Source organism: Anopheles ziemanni, chromosome 2 (assembly GCF_943734765.1).
Source record: "Anopheles ziemanni chromosome 2, idAnoZiCoDA_A2_x.2, whole genome shotgun sequence".
Taxonomy (NCBI): domain Eukaryota; kingdom Metazoa; phylum Arthropoda; class Insecta; order Diptera; family Culicidae; genus Anopheles; species Anopheles ziemanni.
The window spans coordinates 38,671,551-38,691,505 of record NC_080705.1 but is presented as its reverse complement, the minus strand read 5'-3'; the positions used below and the strand labels follow the sequence as shown (position 1 = coordinate 38,691,505).

Genomic DNA, 19,955 nt, shown 5'->3' with positions numbered 1-19,955 from the left:
TTTTCAACACGAGCCGAGCAATCAGCTCAAACTAAAATAAAACCGCGGGAAGCAAGAACTCAATCAGCAATTTTTTCATCTGCAAACACACAGGAGGAACACATTTTGCACGGTGCATGCGTTTCAAACAGCATTGACTCGAAATCAGCGCACATGTTTCACAAAGGACGCTAACACGAAGTCAAGAGTTTAGTTATATTTTCAATTCAATTTTATAGGATACCAAGCCAGCGGCGGGACGAAATGTTCATAAAAACTGGACTCATTAAACTGAGCTTCATTTAAGATAGCTGAATCAGTTTAAATAGTCATAAATTTGGCTTTTTGGTACGGTTCCTTCGCTGGAGCGGTATGATTTATCTAAATAGCACTAAAGATGTTCGAACTAATAAAACACCCTGCGAGGGAACTATTAACGCGCGCCATGAAATTCAACCCGTTTCGAGCAATAAATTGAAAATCCCCATCGAAACCCTCGGCCCACTAGCGCCCACATGCTGGGCGTTGGTCTCCGCTTTCGGCCTGGGAGTAAGAACGCTAGAACCCGTTACACACTAACGCGAGAAACTGACAACCCCGGGAGGAAAGATCGCGCCGGGTGAAAGTGAATATATTAATGCGGCCGGTGGGAAGAGGGCATATATCGCTTACCTTGCGCCCACGAGCAGATTGTTGCTGTTGGGATCGCGTAGAACCAGCTTGAAGTAGTCGCTCGTCGATTCGTTCCCCTGGAACCGCAGGTACTCCTTGTCGGCTGTTGGGAAAGTGGAAGAGAGCGAGAAAAGCAAGCATAAATTAACATCGAGTTGAACCGAGAAGGAACTGGCGAACCGATAAAAGGGTGAATCGGGAAAAATGATCCCGTTTTATTCTGGAACAAAATGGATAGGCTGTAATTCTTAAACTTCAATAAAATATTGAAGAAAGAAGAGAAGAAAAGTTAGTAAAAGGGTATCTGAAATAAATGCAGAAGTAACACAAAAGGATACCACAGTTTCCTGAATCTTAAAAAATACAATACAATAAAAATTCCTTGCAGCTTACTGCAAAAGGAAAACATCTATCAATATTCCCAGTGCAGTTCGACTGATAACCATTATCCAAATATCCAACGAAAACAAAAAGGATTTAAATCCCAAAGCGTAAAAAACATAATTCTTCAAACCTTTATTCAATCCACGACGGATGCAAACGAAACGAAGCGTCCTTCTGCTGTCGAATAATTCTTGTGCAGCTGACGTTCCTAATGGTTGCATGACGTTCAATGCTCCCCCACCACACCGTGCAGTGCCTCCCTTATCGCCCCTCGAACCGGAACCGTCGTCCAGTTCCCATCCAGCTGTCGAAAGTTTCCGGTGCCAAGATGGCTTCCGGTCAGCATGGCGTGGCTATCCGAATTGCAAAACATCAAAGCTGCATCAACGGGAAAATCGAGACGAAGCTTCGACCAACAAACCACCGAACAGACACTAACACAACTAGCAGGCCACTGAAGCGTCACCACCAAACACAATCGAGACGTCGTCCTGGCGAGACTTGTTTCCGTTTTCTACCAAAGCAACGGGGACTCTTTTCTCTCACTCGATAAATCTTTGATTTCGATTTTTATTTTGATTTTTGGCCAACCACTTTCCATAGCCATACGGTCGGGAGTTCCCCGGCCAAAACTAACCGATTACAGCATGCAAACAGTGCCTCGAGTGGTAAACGATCGGTAATTTATCAGTCACACTCCGGGGAGCGGTGGAGGGTAACGGGTTTTATGTACACAAAATAGCACGAAACCGGACGCGCTCCGCTGGCCAAAGACGCCTTTTCAGAGAACTCTGGGAAAATGCAAACAACCGCAAAACAACAAACGTTTGATGGAGCGACGCATCGGAACACCGGCTCGGGGAGTTGCCGCGCAAGACGCGACAAGCACTGAGAAATAGTTCGAAGAAGTGCGCTCCCGAGCGGGAGTTGATGGGAGTGTTTGAAGAAGCTAGCGTGGCAGAATGATAAATTTGATACACCACCCGGAATGGCATTGTTTGGATATGAGATTGGGTTCGGTAAGCGAAAACCACTCGAATATAGTTGATTCTACTACGCTAGAAAATGTTGTGTAAATACCATAGAAACTATAAAGTGTGTAAAAAATATTCTTAGGCTTATTAGAATAAATAGGGAACTTCGATTTCATGTAACTGTCGACTCAAGTTCCGGTATTTTATTCATGCATTTTCAATGGCATTAAACATGACAAATTGTTTTGTCCTAGTTGCAAAATAATTAAGTAGTTTGAATTGCATTTTCTGATTGGGAAAAGTGTTGGGGTTACGGTTTTCAAGTGTTTTTTATTTCAAAACTGAATATATTCATTAAGTTTGGCCCATGAAACACCAGCATCGTCAAAACGAACCACCAGCGTAATATTGGATAGTAAAAATTAAATTAGAACGCCTTTTTGTAATGTGTGCAAGCCTGATATTGTTTCCAAAATCAAAACGAAACTTTACCCACTCACGCAACCTCATAACTGAGACAAAAAGCATATTTTTACCATCCGATCGATTCCGTCAACGCTGCAAAACTCCACCTCAAACTATACCTGAAACCTCGGATAGCTCGGCATGTCCACAACAATGGTATTAAAAAACACTTATTGCACAGAGTAGACAGACGTTCAAAAGCAGGTCGAGTCGCATATGACACCTGATGCATGCAAATCCAACCTCTCCTGCGTTACACGGTTAAATGCACTGATGTTGTCACAGAATGCCGAATCATCAAAAAAGAGTAACCAATCAGAACATAATTGGACGTCACGCAACATTTCACAAACACTAATAATAAAACCGTGTAGAATCATAAGAAATTTGACTATAAATAATGAACCCGATGGTCGGTGCGAATCTCAGTCCATCAAAGAAGTTGTACCATAAAGCTTGCGCTCGTGGAAAATGGGAGTCCCCTTACCCTGGTAGGGACCGATGGCTACCACCATTCCATACCGTATAAGTGGCAAACATCTTAAGTGTTTCTAAATTGTCCGGTCATCGCAAAGTCCATCGGGTTCGGAAAAAGTTACATTCGCGCTACGTTTCGCTCGTGTTCATAAACAGTGTCCGTCCGTCGAATAAGTGTTTTAACAAATTAATTCGAGAAAATTAACGCTCTCGGTATTGGACTTCCCCTGCGGCTCCAACAAAAGCATGGTGATTATGTTTTACATATATATTTATTACTCTTTCAGTGCTGTTAAAGTTAAAACATGGTGCTTGTAAAACACATAAAGTGGCCCATAATGTTTGAAATCGATTGATGTGAATCAATTCGATTCAGACACCAATAAGTTGTTATACTGGGAAATAAAAGGAATTCCTTCCTGTTGGTCTATTAAGTTTAGTTTAGATACTCAGTTGCGTTCACGAAATGTGAGTGTGAAACTATGAACAATAAACACATTTTCTGGAAAGAAAGTATTCCTTGATGCTATTTATTTTTCACGGCTCAGGAACGAATCCGAAAATCATTCTCCGAAATTCTCGAAAGAACATTTTATCGTACAATTAATTTTCTTGTACAGACCCCACCGAACGTGCCAACATTAAGTTTCTTTTTGGATAGCACAACCTCGAAATGGTGCACATTGTAAATCTTCCACGGCTTACGGAAGCGTCTAAAACAAAACACTGGAATTTACTTCCGCTACAACAGCGCATGTTTTATGCTTCTCGCTTCACAAAAAAAGCACGGTCAAAAATTCGATCTCATTAATTTATGAACAAATCAATGGCCCATGTCCGACAATTGATTGCCTCTCGAGTCCAGCTCACCGGCCGGCGGACGCTTCGTATTTTACTGTTTCCACCAAAGCCTCTCGAGCCGTGTTCCCACTCGACCGCATCATCCGTCTCTTAAAAGGTCTCCCGATTCTACCGCTTCCCTTCCCTACACTGCGTGTCTGCTCTTAACGCGGACAACGCGTACACCATCAGCCCGAGAAGGATCGGTTTGGTTTGACGCGCGCGCGCACAAACACACACACAAGTAGCAGAGGAAAAGCCTGCCCAAACGGTGGTTAAAAATAATAGAAAGAAACACGCTTGCCTGACGCTTGGACCCGACGATGAACAAGCATCAGCCCACCTTTCATCGGTACCAACCCCTCCTCCCCCCGGAGTCGAGTGTGGAAAGGGCTAAGGATTTCATTTTTCGCCTTATTTAACGATTTAATCGTTTTCGTTCGATTGCCTCCGTCCGTATCGATTCTCCGGGAGGGGTTTGTCGGTTTTATCGTGCCATGCCCGTCCGTTGGGCGATTCCTTTGAACAGGCCACTTTGCTGTTCCCACGTACGCCATCTTTAATCTTATCGGCGGCGACCGATCTGTATTCCTCTCGCTTCAGTCGCGTGTCTTTTGAACGCCATCGAGTGAATAATATTGTTTGACCAATCGAATGGTGAGGTGAAAAGCAGCGAAGAAAGGAAACCGGAAAACAGCTGAACACAAACTAATTCTCATAAGCTCATAGCATTATTTGAATGCTGAGTATTGAAACATGAAAATGCTGATTTCTCGTTCCTAGTGTTGGACATTCCTACCAATTAAAATCACTCCTAGCGTAACCTAGCGGATATCGACCGAACTGATGCCGTCAGAGCATTCCCACTTGTAACCATTATGAAAACGGTACGCTACGGATCGAAGGGAAGAAGACACAGTAGACACACCTTATGTACCTCACCGTACCAATCAACTGATAGCTCACGTTTCGTCTGGCAAAATTGCCGTACAGAATTGTGTGCAGTAAGGGCTGGATCTACACATTTCAACACATTTTGCACACAAGAGCCAACTAATTGCGAATCTCAGCCCCAGCCACCACCACCACCCACCACCACTACCACCACCCTACCATGAGCGCATATTATGTGTCAAAACCATTATTAATTTCATGCCTCGGAAGCGGAAGCTCCACTGATGGCACGAAGCTCCACCGAAGACAGTCGCTATCGGAGAGAACAGTTCGCTACTCGGTGCGGTAATTTATGACACACGAGCAGAGCATGAGTAATTGTGAACCTTACACAAATTAATGGTATCAATAGCTGGCACACCAGCGGCAATGGCTGCGATAAATCATGCTGGCCTAGAACATGGTGTGTTGGCTTATTGGAATTTAGCCGAGCATCTAGTTGCTAATCAGACAACAAACACTGCTCCCGGGGCCGTCTTGACGAATGTTTTAAAAATAATCTACATCCCACAGTTGGCTTTTACCGTACCGGGTGTCCGGAAAAAGCACAAGTACCGTGTCAAAAAACTTGTTCAAGGCCGTTGGAGAAATGATGTCAACACGAAGAAAAAAGCACCGTGAATCATGGTGAATATCGCGTGACCTAAATTTCTTTTCCGCTAAGCTTGCCATTGGCGACCGCCGGCCCAAGGGTGGTGGTGTTGACCATCTCTTCTTATCCTATTCTTACCGTGGCTCGGATGATGCCTATGGCGGTTACAAACACTTCTAACGGGATTATAAAGAGAGCGTATGGGTGTTAATAAAGGATCCATTGGGAGTTATGTTGTCCATCGCGTTAAATTACGTTTTAATCGAATGTGGAAGGTTGTGATATAATTAAACCATTGCTAGATAAGAGTGGAAAAAAGGAGAAAAGACAAAAACCTGAGAGACATTCTGTCGCGCAAGATAAGCGCTGTCGGCGAAGTGTCCACGGTGAAGTACATGTCTCAAGAAGGCACGCACACATTGCAGATTTAACACGTTTGTTTAACCCTTTCACGACCAAGGGAAATATTTTTCCCATCTACAAAACTCGTTACTGTTTGTTCAACTATTGTCAAAACGAGAATTTTGAAACGAAACATCAAAGAAAACATTATGTCAAAGACGGCAAATGTCTTTACATTTAAAAACGAATAAATAAAAAAGAACTATCAACATTAATTGCTCCAAAACCAAACCATTCGTGCGTTCAACCAACAATATTTGCAAAGTTTATTAGACTTGATGAATTTATTATTTTTTTACAGAAATAGCTATGATTTTTTTAATTGAGAATTTTTAATATGTAATTTGTATTGGAAAGCAAATAAAAGAAATTCCGATATCATAACTATGCTCGTCGTTTATTTACTTTTAAGGTCCATAGGGAAAATATTTCCCATGAAATTATAAAAAAAACCCTACACAGACTGCTAGGTTTTTCTGGTGATATTATCTTATATTATTGGGGTGTAAACCCAAATAGCCAAAATATTGTATTGTATTGCCAATTTTAGTCCTGAATAGCTTATGGTCATGAAAGGGTTAATCGTGAGTCATCCGAGCCACGTCTTTGTCTACAACTGGTCGAGCCCGCGACAGTGTTGTGCAAAAATTTGTCACCATTAGAAGTATAAGAAGAAAAACAGTCTCAAAAATAGGATTATCGATTAATAATACGCCACTGTTGAAACAGTGTACGGCGAATGAATTATTTTTAAATGCATGAGTGTACCTTCACGGTGTCAAAGAATGCTTTTTCGTACATAGCATAATCATAAAATATTTAACAGTAGAAAAATTATTCGAAGATCCAAACAATTTTAAAGATAGAATGTAAGTTGAAAAAGATGAAAATTTCAGTATCGCAGAACATAAATTGCATACTTAATCATACAACCTATACTCTCAACATAGGTGCGCGGAAGCTTTAACAAACCGAGTTTACATTTATCTAGATTTAGCTTTCCTTGAGCTTTTAAATAATTTGTGTAATATCAAGCCAATATAAACATTATCAAGTTTGCTGTTGGTAATTTCATTTATCAAATTTAATATGATACACCACTTTGCGCAGGTTCAGCACTGTAAGCCGGTCACATCTCACCACTACCATTGAGTACACCATTCCGCGAGACCGCGGCTCGGTGGGCTCCAAGTACCAGCGGCATCAGTTGCCATTAAGCCGTTCGCAGAATAACATGGACAAAGAGGTAAGCATCGTTCGTCGCTGACGTCCGTAAAACGTGTTCATTCCTGTCTGCTGCGATCGAGTCGCCCGAGATGCGATGTTGGTTGCGAAAAGATGGAGCCCATATCGATTGGTTTTGTGTTGCATCAGACGTCGTCGGTGCAAGTGTCTTGAGTAGCTAAAGTGTGATATGTGACATTTAACCCTTAATGTGTTTTGTTTATTCCTGCTTTGTCGTGCGGAACACCGGTCAGATCCCGAATCGCGAACTACCCATTAACGCGAACTGTTGTTCACGGCTGCCGTCCACAAGCGATCGACGGGACATCCTTCCGGCGCCACCCCCCAGCTGCCCCGGTTGAGAGGAAAAAGGAAGCAAGTGCACGGACCCGCGGGGTCAACGTACCCCCACCCAGACACAGACACACGCACACACCCCTGCGAACACACCCACCCGCGCCGAACGAACGTGCCTACGAACGAAAACGAACGTGCCCCCTCCCCTGTCGAAGCAATTATCGAACGAGCCCCGCCGGAAGAGCATACAATACAGCAGCAAAATGGCGCTGCGCAAGGAGTATATCAATCTGATGAAACGGATCGGATGCGACCTGAAGGGACTGTTGAGAATCATTAGTGCCATCTGGTGGTGCGTCCTGCACCTGCTAGTGAAAATACAGTCAATGTCTAGTGGCACGATGTGTCCCAGCATGTTCTCATTGTGATCTTGTTTCACAAGCGATGGAAATAAAAATCGTTTTGCAATCACGAAATGCATTTTAATCTTGTGTAATCATTTGATCGGGAGGCTCGGTTTGGTGGTTGTGGGTGATGTAATGTCTGATTCTGATAGGTAAGAGATAATAACATAACAAACGACGCAAACAATATTAGACAAAGCGGCTCCATTTTTTAACTGGTGATGAAATGTGTTCTTATCGGTGCGTAATGGCAGTAAGGAACTTATCGTACAGTTAGGAAAGTTGATTAACCTATGAATTTATGTCATAACGATTCTATATTGAGTTATGGTGTTGGAACTCGTTGATAAGTACTTGTTTACAAACAACATGTTTTTCTTAATATTCCATGAAGGATGCTTTTCTTCCGCGAGAAGAGTCACACTGGTGTCAGGTGGACGAAATACGAAATCAAACAGCATCAAGGTATCGATGTTTCGTATCTTTCATCCTCGAATTTTATGATCATTGATGTTTTTATTTATGGGCAAACATCGAACTTTATACTAATACAAATGGCAACTTTTGACTTAAAAATAATTTAAAAGTAAGCTGATGGGGTCATAGTAACATAATGGACGGTAATTCAAGCTTCTTTCTGTTATCAGATGTTCAGGACATAAACTCCTATCTTTCTTCAATATTTTGCAACGGCACAGTAGGTAAGAAGGTAGGGAATGGGGTTTGCCTACAAACAATATGTTTTCATACCGCAATTCATCAACGTTTTGAATAGTTAAATGTAATTATTTTTTCTGCGATTCAATAACTAAGTTTTTGTGACAAAATTTAGTATCTAAGTTTTGACTATGGTCTCTTTTTGTTATAAATTCTTTGAATTTAAAATCTGTTTTGCCGTGCGTATTAAAAACATGCATGCTCCGTGTAAACCTTAGAAACATCGTGTAATTCTTAGAAAACAATGATACGTAAGATAAGATAAGGTATTAACGCCATAGTTAAATATATAAACCACGCGTTCCCCGGAGCAAGCCATTCTTCTCATTCAGTTCGATCAGTAGGTGTGTTCAGTTCGAGTGAGCTGTTAAAAACACATCGATGCCGATATCCTGTTCGTGCAACTGGCTGAAGATTCGCGTAATCTAAACGTTGAAGATTACCAAAAGCAGCACCGAAACAATACAGTAACTCTTTGCAACCTGAGATCCGCACAATTGTGTCGTAAACGCTGCACTACGATGGCCGAGCCGTCCTTTCTGCTGCAATTACGCCGAAAACAGTGGCAGTGTGAAGCTGTGATGTGGATGTTCATAAGGAACGTGCTACAGGCCATAGCAATGGTGTTGCTTCTGGCGGCAAAACTGGCTCGGATGATGCAAAAAAGATGCAGCAAAAAGAAATGATGAATGCGGCAGTATCCATAGCTTAAATATTCCAAACGTATATTTACATCAAGTACGGTTGCCTGAAATAGGCGAAGCGAATAGATTATTATAAGCAATTGAGTAAGCCTGTGCTGACGGCGACCAACATCAACATATCCTATGGATAAAAATTATCAACATGATAATATTGTTTAACATAACACTACAATAAAATTTATTATAGTTTAACGTTATTTTATAATCTCGGGCAGAAATTGGCATGAATAAACGTTCAGAAAAATAACCACTAGGAACGAACTGCCATTACGAATAACAAGTTGTTAATTTCTTCAAATATTACAGGAACATTTACTTCAATTTGTGATGTTCTTGCTCTGTTCATGGACCACGATGATGTAATTCAAATAATCAACCTTCAAATATGTAATACAGAATTCAATGAACAACAACTACGGTGGATTTATAAAGAAGCAAATTATGCACTAAATTGATATAATAAATAGATATTATTATTCATGATTTACACCTGTACCAGCCTTTAAAAAAGTTTCCATCAAATCTATTCTAATAACTTCGATTTATAACTTCGACTAAAACAACTGCAATTTGTGTTATCTTTCCACGGCGATTTTGAATCGTGATAGATTAGAATACTTAGAAAACTGGATTATAGATACTTGAAAAATCATGATTTTGTCCTAGGACGCAATTAAATTGTAGGTCAATAAGGTTTTTTCGCTTGCTAAACACGTAAAAAATATGATACTGACATGTAAAGGCCAGTGTTAAGGTAGACTGTTAAATGTAATTTTAATATTCGATAAAATATTCCAAACGTACAGAAAAACTAATATAACCCTTAAAAATAGGCTTATATATGACGGGATCAAACTGTTACTCAAATCATCTAAAGGGAACTTAGCGTTCCCATATCGTTGACGCATCGGTAACAGCTAACGCACACCATCAGAGCCGTCATCATAATCAGACTGAAAGAAAGTATGGAAAATCAACCCCAACAGAGCATCGTAAAGCGGTGCCGCGATGACTATGATTATGGCGATGCGGGTCCTTCTAAATTTTCCTTCTATATGTTCCCTACTCTTCAGCCAACAGCTCGTCGGATGGTGGGTACAAGAAGGTAGGAAAATGCAAAACGTTGAATGTTAAAAAGGGTGAGCAGAGACGCGGAACGGAGCGAGGAGTAAGAGATAAAACTGATGATTATGCCCTGACAGTGGTGACAGCTCCCGGGGACTCATCTCGTCGAGGCGTCCTTCCGGAGACGGTTGTTCGTTCGCGTTACTAATGGTCGACCGATCATCCTTTCCGTGTCATTTTCCCAACAGCACCCTTCTACTCACGCACGCACCACTCCGTCTCCCTTCATTTTCCGGTCGGAGGCGGTTGATGCATCGCTTTTCCCGACCGACACACCGACCGCCGGGATTAGTGGATTAAAATATTCATCACTATTTCCATCGAAAAGTGTGCAATTGCAGCACACATCCTTTTTATTTTCTCGTTCTCTCTCTTTTTTTCTCAGACTGCACGTGGTTGAGGCGTGAACAGAAATGTGTTGAAGGAAAAAGTGCCATAGAGGGTGGAAAACAGTGTATGCACTCTTTAAAATCATACTGTTTCAAAACATACATGCATCTACATTAAAGTATATTTGTCTACATTCGAAGGGAAACAAAATGGAACATCTCGTGGGGCATTTTAAACAAAGAGTTCAATTGAGTCTTCTGAACGTTTGAAAATGTTGATGTTTTATAGTTAATGAAACAATGAATTGCGATAAAATGCATAAAATGGCTATTTTCATGCACAAAACGCACGACCGTAAATGTGAGACATTCTTTAAAAGGCATCCATTTAAGTTATTCAATCTTATCAAATAGAGATGAGAATGATTTTTCATATTTCAACGACTATGTCTACGAAATGATTATGAGTCCCACCTCTTACCCGACTATATAACATAGATTATACTTCCATACTTCCAAGGAAATTTCTTATCTGTGTGATTTGTTAGCCGTTGTAGCCGAATTTGGCCTTTTTTCCTTACGTAACAGAACAATATGTTTAATCCGCAAGGCAACGCAATAAAATTAGTTTTTACTTTTTCTTATCTAAGATCTGAGATTATGATAGCTTTGGATAAAGCATTCAACCAACATGATAGAGAGCGAAGAAAATAATCCGTAATGGAAATGCAGTACACTAATTTTTCATTTTCATCGATTACATCAAAGAAAAGCGTCGAAATTGCTGTACTTCCAAAAGTATTTCTAATCTAATAACTGAGATTAAGATGGGTTTAGATAAATCTTTTTCATTTTCCATGAACGTCGCAGAGCAATGTGCATAATCCGGAATGAAAATGCAGTGCAATGGTTTTTCATGTTTGATCAGTCACATAAAAGATAATGGGTAAAACAGGCTAGATTTCCAAGTACATTTCTACGTCCTTGAGATGATGTTCTTTTGAGATTAATCCTTATACTAATATTAAGGAAAACAGGTTTATCTTCGTTTTTCGGTGCGATTTGCATCATTGTATCTCGGATTTGGCATAATCCGCAATGCAGTGCAATGTTTTTTTCACATTTTATCGATAACATCAAAGAAATGGGTAAAACTTACCATAATTCCAAGAGAATTTCTTATCTACGTTTTGAGATTATGTTAGTTTCAAATTAATCCTTGAATTCATAAAGAAAAGTACAAGGAAAATATTTATCATTGTTATTGGGTGTGATTTGTATCGCCGTAACCGGAATTTGGTATTTTTCCCTTATATAACAGAGCAATGTACACAATTCGCAATAAAAACGCAGTACAAAACCTTTGACCGGTTGGCGGTGTGTCATATCCTCGATTCAACTCTCGGATACATTATCCTCAGTTTGGAAGTGGATACTAAAGCCAATTGCCAACAAACGCATGCTTCATGCGAAGTACATATTTATTGTTTAAAATGGCAATAAAATGGTAAGTGAAAGAAGGTAGCATGAACATTCGATGCATGTAACCAACCCAACCGGGGGTGCATGGTGTTTATAGATCTTTGCACGTTTAACACATCGTAGCCTGTAGTGACATGTAGGATGGATGTTTATGTTTTAGGCTTAGGAGATTTACTGTTTAGAGTGAGTTGTGTTATCGTTATCCTTCCGCATTTAATCAATGAGCTTCGTTCACCCGAAATTCACACAACTCGACACTCAGAGACTTTGGCTACTGGATTGGGGATCTTGCGGATAGCATAGATGACTCTGCCTGTTTCATACACACAATCGGCTTGAAACACGACGCGAAAGGAACGAACCTGCACAGAATAATACTCAACGCGAATGTTAACACCTGTATGTTAAAGCACGGTGAGCCATCGTAATGTAGCAAAAGACGTAGACTCTCAGTGTCTGGAAAACATCACACATTTCTACACAATCAGAAGAGCGGTAACCGGCTTGCTTCGATAACGATTACTACGACGATGACGATGGCGGAGTGCAATGTCCATGTGAACGACGGGGGCGGAGTTTTACTATGATACGTTCCGATCGTCTTTCACGTGTAAGGGAAAGACGATAAGGACCTATGCGTTGTTGGACGACGGATCTTCATCGACTTTTATCGAACACGATCTCGTCAACAAGCTAGGGTCAAGTGAAGTTCCGCAATCCCTGTGTGTTAGCTGAACCAGTAACCAAAAATGCGACGATCAGTTCGAACACTTACACTTTCCGGCGCCGGGTTTTGACGGGATCAACCAGCATAAACTGTCGAAAGCGCACACGCTGGAGAAACTTGCACAACCTGAGCAGTCTCTAGATACGTTAAACCCCGGATGCTGAACGGCTCGCACAATAGCCTCCCTGAACCGCATCTGGCGCTGTGAGAACCAAAAAGTGACAACAAGCTTCTTCGTGATCAAGTCACTTTGAGTTTCTAGCACTAAAACACAAATGACAAATGGAAGCTCGAGATTCTTAAACGAGAAACAAGGATAAAAGGAAACCGTTTTGATACCGGTCTCTTGTGGCGATACGATAACGTACAGCCGTCCTGTATAGCAAGGATATGGCAATAATAAGATACGAGTGTCTCAAGAAAAGAATACCTACATAAATACTGCGAAACTTTGAAGATACATTCGATGCTTGACTAAGTCGGAGAAAACCGCAAAACACCCTAGAGTCTGGTACCTGCCGATCTTCCTAGTCATCAGCCCGAACAAACCAGGGAAACTGCGAATAGTTAAGGGTATGAGCCTGAACACCCATCTCGTCATCGGATTGGACCACCTTACTAGCTTGCTTCCAGAGTTGTTAAGGTTTAGCGGATACCACGTTGCTGCCGTGGTATCAGAGAAATGTTCTTTCAAGTGAAAATGTAGAAAGAAGATCAACCCAGCCAAATGTTTCTCTGGGCCGACCAAGGCAACAGTACTGAGCCGATAACACCAAGCAGCGCCCAGTACGTGAAAACACTTTCGTTTCGAGGAGGGCGACATCATGTTTTCGCTGAACCAGAACAGCAGTGGCCAGATGTCCAACTCCAATGTCAGAGAAACTGAGGCCGACTCTGCTAAACCATATGTTAACTATACGAGAAGCCTTTTACGAGGAGATACAACGCCTCAGCGACCTTGGCAAGGGATCCCAGCCGATGAGAAATGCCCTCAACAAAGACAGTACGCTGCTTAGATTGTCCCAGTTAATTGACATTGATCGTCCCTTGGATCGATGACCACGTAAAGTGTCCCATATTCTTGCCTAGGAACCACCGCGCTACTTCCCTGCTATTAGCGGACTTACGCGAGAGGTATATGTACATTAACCACCAAACGGATAATCTCCGAACTAAGCCGTGTACGTCGAAGTTGCCAGCATTGTAAGGTTCACTGCGACATTTAGTATCCCCTTCGGAACTTTGCATGTTGGACACATCGTAGCCTGTTGTGACATGTAGGATGCATGTTCAAATTTTGAGCTTAGGAGCTTTACTGTTAAGAGCGAGTTGATTTATCGTTATCAGTTCGTTGCTCGCTCTACCACCAGAAGTTTTAGGAGAGATAGGGACAAACCCGTTGAGGAAAACCATCTGTAACTGTTCTCTTCTTTGCCAGCTCCCGTGTCGGTTGGACGTTCATTGCTTGTTCATTCTTCAACATAAAATTTGTGCCGTAAGGATTTTTAGCAAACTATGATTTGCGTGAAGAAAAGTGTCGGGCGTTCAAAGTGCGAGAACAGTGTGAGTGCAGAGGATAGCAAGCACCAAAAGGAATAGTAAGCACGGAATACTACGACGAAAAGTAGAACCATCGGTGAACTATTGGAACGCCAGTGACTTTGCCGTCCCTTTTTGTTGTTGTTATATCCATGTTCGTAATTCGTGTCCGAATCCATCCACGCAGACGAGAAGGTGAAAGTTATCATCCCAAATTGGCCATCGTAGTTGGTTCATTAATCGTTTATCGCTTGACGTTTCATAAAATTACGTACGTACGAAGTAGCATTGGTTGGCAACGTTGAGAAGATGTATCGGTAGGTAAAGCCACATTCTTTAGATTGCACACTCGTGCGGATCTGCTTTTGATTCCCACCACAGGATCTGATCAAACGTATGAGTTGTGCACGGTCACTTATGGTCTTGCACGATCCTCGAGGATCAGCATGGAACTAAATCCTCTCTTCAGTTCTATTACCATGCAACTGTGAAGGCACTGGGAGTATCATGGAAGCCGGAGAGCGACACTTTGCATTTTGATGGCCATATCCAGACACATGAGAAGTTTGGATGAGGAGGTTTCGACAAAACGAACGGCGATGTCAAATATCGCTAGGTTATTCGATCCGTTAGGCATGGTGATCGTTTTTACAAAATTCATCATGCAAGAAATGTGGATGTCAGCATGGGACATTCCACTCCCTTAAGGTTTACTCTAAAAAAATAGAGTTTTTGGGCTGAGGTACCTAATTTTGAGCATTACGCAGTACCTCGTTCTTCTTTCCTTCCATTGGCAACGACTTTCGAAGTTCACACGTTTTTCTGATGCTTCAATTGCTGCTTTTGGAGCTTGTTCTTACATAAAGATGCCACAGGGAAGATTACGTAAATATCGGCAAAAAGATGGCACAGCGAAACTCGTTGTACCTACGGGTCGATCCGATCCATCTAGTCGAACTCGCACATGCTACCCGTCAACCGGATCTCCTTACACCCACGGATCGAACTCGATTCTTCTAGGGGCGAACTCGATTCCGGGTCGATCCGTGAAAAGAATCTCAACATTCATCACTAGTATGGAATCATATTGCTGAGGCTGATGATTGTTTGATGCGGTTGGCGCAGCAGCAGGATTCGTAGCGGAAATCTAGGATCTTAAGAATGGGAAAGTATTGAAAAACATTCTGCGTTTAGGAGCCTTACCCCATTTCTAGACGAGAAAAGAATTATGCGCGCGGGTGAACGATTCAATCTAGCAAATCATCTGTTCCACTCAAAGCATCCAACACTTCTCATTCTCCGGGCTGCTGGCCGAACATCAGCGTTAAATATTGCTTCATGGTGAGGGACGACTGTTGATATCAGGTATAAGAGAACGGTACTGGCCGTTACAAGAGCGAATGCTAGTGAAGTCCATCGTTAGGCGCTGCTTTCGCTGTACGCATTTGCAGCCATTCCCCCCTCAACAACTGATGAGTCAGTAGCCATCTTACAGAGTTACGCCTGAGCGTTCATTTGCAGAAACAGGTATTGACTACGCAGGGGCAATTCACTTAAAGCCTGCGCACCTGCGAACAGCGCCTCTGAAGGCATACATATGCGCCTTCGTTTGCTTTTGCAACCAAGATAGTGCACCTGGAGCTGGTTGGCGATCCATCGACGCAATGATTCATCGCTGCTATGCACCGGTTCACGCGCAGAAGAGGAATTCCCGAACACCGACTCTATGATAATGAAAGAATTGCGAGGATGTCCGGGTGCTTCGAAAGCGAGCTCAAGCAAAGCCATATCTCAAACCTTCGTCCCTATTATCCTCAGTGTGTATGTGGCTATCCAAGCCATAGTTCCCATTTGCCATCAAACACACGCTTCATGCGACGAACGTAAATTGTTTGTCTAAGATGGCCATATAATGGTAAGTGAAAGAAGGCAGTATGAACAATCGATGTATGCAGCCCTCGGCGGGGTGAATGGCCTCACTTTCGGGCAGAGAATAAACATCCCCTCTCACGGAGGGAAAATTGGTGAAACTCTCTGCATTTAAATGTCCTGAGGGGTTGACAGGCCATTTCGTAGGGAATAAAACGGTCCCGACGAGTGCACGCTTCTCCGTAATTGATTCCGGGAACGCACGAGGGCACAAGCGGGACATTTTTAGGGTGAACAAAGTGTCCCCGATACATTTATGAGTGTGTCGTGTTTACAGAACTTTGACACATCGTAGCCTCTCCCGGGTTTTCCCATAACTCCTTCCCGTCGTTGGACGAAATTGGTGCGAACAAGGGGATTTGAACGGAACGGAACATAGGAAAAGTTTGCACTTTGATTGAACTTTGAATCACTTCTAACGTCGAAGGGGGGAAAAGGAACAGTGCGTTAGTTGACCTGCTGCCAAAACAGATGCAGTGGAAATTGTGGTCCCAAAAGGAACAAGTGTAACTTTCCTTGGCTGAGGGAAAAAAGAAGCAGTTCACAGTTGACAATGCTTTGTTATTGACTTTATCCACCCGGATTGCTGATTGTAATGGAACATTACGAAACCAGAACGACGCAAAAAAACAGGGAAACCAGCCCCGGCAAGGGAAGGTTTAATCCCAAGCGACAACTTCCCGCAAGGCTTGGGGATACGATGGATACGCGAGGAACGGAAACTTTTCCGCAAAGAACCTTCTACACGGAAAAAGGGAGAAAAAGAATGGATTTAAAAGTTCCACACTCTTATCGAGCTGGGAACTACCGGAGCCATTAGTAAGACCACCACCACCATCACCACCACCACCAACCATCTGGTGACGCTGCTGCTAGCGTTTTTAGCGTATCAATCCATTTTCTCGACCAACCACAACCATCGTGCTTTCCCGACACGGCAAGGATTATCTATCAGGCGAAGCTAAAAATACAAAATACACAATCATCAAAACGATGGCGTTGGGCGAGAGGAGAGAGAAGGGGTGCAATTTTCAAATCCAACAGAAAAATAAAAAAAAATAACCCTCCTTTCGCCCGGTTTCATGGTTGGGAACGGTGCATGGAAAATCTATCCCGCGTGTGGCCAGAGGGCTGGGAAAATCACCCTCGCAGTACCATCTGTGCTGTGTGCTCATCCGCCAGCGCTCGGAAAGACTGCAGCGGTCCGCTAACTGCGGGCCTCGCCCGGGGATTTCCCGAAATCCGGTTCCGCGTGGCGTACATGCATGATGGAACCTGCGGCAGTTTTCCACGTGCACCCTCCTCCCTGCACCACGCCACCGCTACCTTTTTGTGGCCTTCTGAAACTGCTGCTTCTGATGCTGCTGCTAAACATTCAACCAACCCGACCGGAATGAAATGGGCAAGTTTCGTCCTGGAGCGGTGTAGCAATTGTACGAAATTACATTAATTACCCCTATATATCAACCGGAGGGGGGAAAAACTAGGGGCGACGAGTTAATGCAGCAGGACCAGCGATTCGGTTTCCATCCGCTTTCCCACTGTATTGGCTCACTTCTTGGGAGGGACTTTCACATTCTGTACCATGTTAAAAACAAATATTGAAGGCGGCAATTTATGTTCTCTCTCCCCGAAATAGATGAACACTTTTTGATTATAAATTATTTCTCGAAAACTTAGCCAAATTTCCACCCTCTTTTCTTTGGGAGGAAAGGGCAAAATTGGGCAACCACTTTATCCAATGTGTTTCGTCCGACCGCTAACTGCCCAAAGCCGAATTACAAACAACCAACGGGGAGAGTGGTGTTCGGTTTGATCCGCCATCTGCATTTTCCTATCTTCTAAGGTTTGGCTTAATGTCCGATGACGTAAGCCGAGGGACGTCAGATAAGGATCTTGATGGCAACTTTGATTGATATCTACGCGTTTGTGCAATTGATGGTCCTGGGTAAAGATGTTTCCCATTCCACCCAATCACCCCGGTCGGGTTGGGTGGGTACGGTACTGAGGAAAAGCGAGCGGCTACACCGATCGAACGCCTGACGGAGGTTTCAATCGAACCAAACATGAAAGGATTCGACCGTATTCGACTGCCGCATACGTGCTCTTGTGGCCGGGACAGCCCGATTTTCCATTTCCACCACTCCAATGTTGAGCTCTGACCTATTTTCCGGCATGCTGAAACAAACGGCTCCAGACCCGGGGGGAGGAAATCCTCGACCCGGCCGGCCGGTTTTCAATTGAATTGTTGCATAATTTCATTTCCATCTCGAAACCTCCGGACAGTGAAATGCAATTTAAGTGCTTTATTGGTTGCAGCCGTGTGTGATTATCGGACATTGGTGGTTGCGTACACGGAAGACGGTCCCGGATGAGGACATGTGCCGGAGCGCAACCGCATGTATTTCTGCCGAACTCCACCGTCCCGCCTCCGTCCAACGCCGACGCATCCCAAGGCACGTGGAACGCACGTATCCTCCTTTTCGAAACGGGCCAATGCAATTAGAGAAAACCCTTTCCGCTACCGGTGGAAAATCGCCCCTTGTCGTCGCGCACGATGGAATGAAATCGAGAAGCCCGACCTTACGAAGCGCATCGTTATTTATTTGTCGCTTTTCGACCCCTTCCCTCGGCCGGGCGCCCCGAAAAGGCTAATGGACCGAAGGTGCGTGCACGGAGCCGAACGATTTACAATACGGGCCGCTCTGGCAGCCCAGTCCGGTTGCTGTTGGACGACATGCTCGGAACCAGTGTGTGGCCGTACGTACGTTGTCGAACGAGTTATGGCGAAGCATACCCTTGCCTTCGGAGAGCTGAGTCCTAATTTCAAGGGAACCCATTGCGTTATATTCATGTAGCGTAGCGGCCATCTTTCCTTTGTCGGAATTATTACTTCTTGCCAGAAGAAGGTCTCCGGTAAAGGGCACATCCCGAATCGGTTCCAGTCGAAGAAACTTGACCCTATTTAATGTCAGGTACAGGGAACCGTTAGTTGAACTTATTACGTTTTCAAAATAGTAAGTCAATCGCTTGGGAAAACAATGTTGATGTACCTCACACTAATTTTAGTACCCACCTACGGAACAGCTCATTTTGACGGTAAATAATTAGGTCACGATGGTCGATAAGCTTCCCGTCAGTTGAGCAGCCGTAATGGCGGTTAGATAAGCACACGTTCTCCCCAAGCGTTATCAGCCATCGACGGCGTGTTTTGCCGGGCGAAACTTATTATTTATTCCCGGCAGGTTCCTGCATTTCACGCACGGGTGCGCACAACCCCCTTGACTTTCTCGCCAATTTCCCGCCATCGACGTCGTGTGAAGACAGCTTAGCCCGAAAGCTCCTTGATTAGCTCCACTCGTAGAGGCGACGGCGACGGCGGCTAATTTAATCGGTCCTCTCCATCATGGCGCGTAACAACTATCGTGCGGTACGAAAAACCCGCCGTCATTCGCCACCCAGTTTTCCACCGGCCGAGCAAACTCCCTCCCACACACAGCACCGGTTGGCTAAGGGTGGATATTTGAGCCCAATTTTCCGAAGAAATGTGCCTTTGTTCCGGTGAAATGATACATCGAAGCACAGGGCGGATCCGTTGCTCCTTCCTAGGGCAGCTTCCAATTTCGATACCACCGTAGGCTCCAACCAAATGCCCTTCCGACGCCGGAGGCTACGAAGGAGCGGGGTTCCAGTGGCTTGCCCGATAGCGAGAAATACGAGGGCGGTGTGTCAACAGCGA

General features: G+C 43.5%; 1 protein-coding gene across 1 annotated transcript in view; it reads right to left on the bottom strand.

The window, feature by feature from the left end:
* The window catches only part of LOC131288554 (semaphorin-1A), a 157,261-nt gene that overhangs the window by 57,489 nt on the left and 79,817 nt on the right, over nucleotides 1-19,955 (bottom strand). The window contains exon 2 of the mRNA XM_058317701.1: nucleotides 652-754. Within this exon, the coding sequence (XP_058173684.1) occupies nucleotides 652-754 (103 nt within the window). The remainder of the gene's footprint in view (nucleotides 1-651; nucleotides 755-19,955) is intronic.